At 36.8% G+C, this 3,407-nt stretch overlaps 1 protein-coding gene across 1 annotated transcript in view; it reads right to left on the reverse strand.

Annotated features, from left to right (window-relative positions):
- Positions 1-1,381: 1,381 nt before the first annotated feature.
- The window catches only part of si:ch211-67e16.4 (uncharacterized), a gene marked incomplete at its 3' end in the record, with an annotated part of 13,414 nt that continues 11,388 nt past the window's right edge, over positions 1,382-3,407 (reverse strand). Inside the window, 1 exon segment of the mRNA XM_014027650.1 lies at positions 1,382-1,505. Within this exon segment, the coding sequence (XP_013883104.1) occupies positions 1,382-1,505 (124 nt within the window).

A 3,407-nucleotide genomic window follows, 5' to 3' on the forward strand; every position in this document is an offset into this window, starting at 1 on the left:
GTTCTTGTCTCTTGCACTGATTTCTTCTTTTAACATTGTCAAGCTCTACTTAGAACCTTCTTAAGATCCGATGTCAAACTGAGGTGGTGTCAGAGTTGGAGCCAAAACCAAAGCACATTTCTGTCATCAAAACAAAAAAACAAACAAAAAAAATAACTCAAATCTCAAGAATTTCATACTTGTTCAAAATGTTTTCTGACAGGAGGATTATATTTTTAGTTGCTGGTTTGGGTTAAGTTAAAAACATGTGTGTATTTGTGGGGTTAAATTATGGAATACACTTACTTTTTAGAATTAGAAGAATATCCAAAGAGTTACCAGGTTAAAATCAATCTTTAAATATTCAAACATTTTTACATAAAAACTGATACAATTAATCACGATTACCTTTTAGGAGATGAATATTTATTGGTTAGTATGTTAAAACTGAGCATTTGTATATGCACCCCAATACCATCAGGTAGCCAGCCTTTTTTAAGTGTGCCGATAGATGGTCCCTCTCCTCTTTAATATGGACAATGTGATGTTTGTTGTCTCCAAAATAAATTTCAGATTTGAACTCATCTGACAACAGAACAGTTTTCCACTGTGCCTCAGTCAATTTTAAATGAGCTCTGGTCCAGAGAAGACAGCAGCACTTCTGGATGATGAGTATTTCTTTGCATAATGGAGCTTTACGCAGCATTTGTTGACGGCACGGTGAACTGTTTGCAGACAGATTTGTGGAAGTGTTCCAATGTGTTACTGCTGAGGAGCTTTCTAAATCCAAAGCAGAAACGTGAAGCGTAAAACAGCCAAAACAAGATTAAAACCGTCTTATCTTACCACAAGCTGGTCTAAGCCAGTGGTTTTCAAACTTTTTATCTTCTGACCCACAAAACATCCATGGCAAAAACTTGTGACCCCAAATATTACTGGTCTGAGTACATGAACTTCGTTAATAACCCYAAAAACACAGGATTTTTGACAATCTAAACAGCATGTATACAAATATAAATACTTATTTATCCTTATTTTGTGTTTCTGTAATAATTATAGGGAAAATATTACATCAGCAATTATTTTATTACCCTTTAAATTGATTTATGGAGATTATCCAAGGTGCTTCATGACCCATAATTGGGTCCCAAGCCCAACTTTGGGAACCAAAGTGCAGTGGTTCCCAAACTTTTCAGCTTTTGACCCACAAAATAACAGTAGCAGAGACCTGTGCCCCCAACTATTTTTGGATGATAAACATTTGTATCAGGTCAACTAAACATGGGCATAGTAACAATATTTTTTATACTACATTTATCCATTTTAAATACACTAACCTCACTCCTTTGTAACAAATAAGGTAAAAATGTAATTAATTCAGAAAATGTTTTCAGGACCCCACCTTGATGTTTCGAGACCCCACTTTGGGTGCCGACCCCAACTTTGGGAACCACTGGTCTAAGCTGCTGATGCTGACTGCTGCCAAGAAAACCCGACTGAGAAAGTCCAGCAGTGCCGTCATGAACCTGAAAAAGAACAAACAAACAAACAAAACTTTGATCACTGAATTATATCAATTAAAATCTCTTGAAGTTGAAAACAAGTCTAAAAGAATCAATAAGCTTCAGGTTTTTAGATGTCTTCACTGAAACTAATATCAAAACACTTGAGGCCCTATATGGCTATTTAAATGAGAGTTTTTGAGAACACTTTTAAAAACAAATGTGTTTCCAAAAAAAACTTTTATTATCACAACAAATACTGTAACATCTCTAATGTGACTAGTGTCCCTGTGATGGTTACCATTAAAATCTAGTCCGCCTGAATAAGAACAACCGATGTCAAAACAATGACCTCAATGACATGGTGGACAGACAAGTTTAACAATGTCAATCAAAACTGTTTGTTCACATGCAAAAGAGGACCATCAGCCTAACGATTGATCCTTAGGGCCCTGATYCTCACCTGTTGTTCACAGGGGGCTAAGTCATATTCACAATAACAGCTTTGTAAGAGGGGGACAACTGGACATGGAGGCCTACACCCCTGTTGTTGCTAGTATGACTCAGTGCTAACAATAGGGGAGAATCAGGGCCCCAAGGAACAGTTGTTAGGCTGATGGTCATTTTGCATGTGAAAGCACAGTTTGGATTGTCATTGTTCAATTTGTGTGTCTACCATGTAACTCCTCAGAATGAAGAAGTCTCTTGGAGAAGAGATAAAATGTTATTCAACAAAGAAGAACCTGTCCAGGAGACCTACTCAACATTTTTTTCTACCTCAGGATATGGATGTACAATAGATTTTTAGGAAACAGGACTAAAAGCCTAAGGTGAGGACAATTTATGGCGTTACGTGTATGTAAAGATACAGACCACATTCGTCGGACCGTTCACATCACATAATAAGTAAAATTATCCGTAAAATAAGAAAMTGAGTTACATTTGTTGGCAGTTCCCTGACTCTCCAAATGACAAAGTTTCAAACTGTCCTTTTACAACAACAGAATTTACATAAATTTTGTTCTGGGTTTTCATTTTTGTCTGGGCCACCCCAGGATTTTCAGTGGCCCCCACATGGTCACCGGATTCAAAAGTTCCTGGAGGAGCCACTGGAGTCGACAGGTACTAGCTGCTCTGTGACCCTGAACAAGAACAAGTAAGTAAAGAAAATGAACGAATAGATGGATTCTGATTGCAATGAATTATACTTATTTGCAGTGGTGGGCAGCGTTAATCCAAAAATTAGCTCCGCAATTTCTAAAGCGCTTATAAAAATATTTAGGTCCGCAACTTCAAAAGTGCTTATGCCATAGAAAAACAAGTGGAAGCTAATTTTAAAGCTCAAGTTCAATTTGACACTTCCTAGCTGGCAATAATTCATGAACAATATATGCACAACACTGCCAACTAGCAGTGTATGAACCCTTGTACAGCTTAATCCTACAACCACTGATTGCTGGAGATGTTATTTCCTGAAACAGACCTTTGGCTCCTGGTGTAAAAATTAAAAAGTTGTTGAGGATTGTTAGTTCGGCTGCTTCTTTGTCCTTTTCTTTTGTTTGTTGTAGATTTTTCATTAAAGAAGCATCAATAAAGTCATTTTAAAACTGTTTATTGGAAAATGAAGCGATGCATTCTGAGTACATGACGGATTTGATTTGTGACGGGAAACGAAAGCACGGATTACAGGAAATTATCTTCCCTTCAAAATAAGAGCTTGGATTTTAAAGTTTTTCATGTAGTTGCTCCAGTTGACCACTAGATGTCTGTCTAACCCCGTTGGCGGATTGCTTCGACCAATTAGTCAAGCATTGAGCTCCAGTGTTTAAACCTTTTTTTTTTAAAAAGGAGCTCCAATTGTAAAGTAAAATAAATCAAAACATACAAAATTTCAGTATGGGTTACAAACGTTAACTGTTTTTACTG

This window comes from Austrofundulus limnaeus, unplaced genomic scaffold (genome assembly GCF_001266775.1).
Source record: "Austrofundulus limnaeus strain Quisiro unplaced genomic scaffold, Austrofundulus_limnaeus-1.0 Scaffold668, whole genome shotgun sequence".
Taxonomy (NCBI): domain Eukaryota; kingdom Metazoa; phylum Chordata; class Actinopteri; order Cyprinodontiformes; family Rivulidae; genus Austrofundulus; species Austrofundulus limnaeus.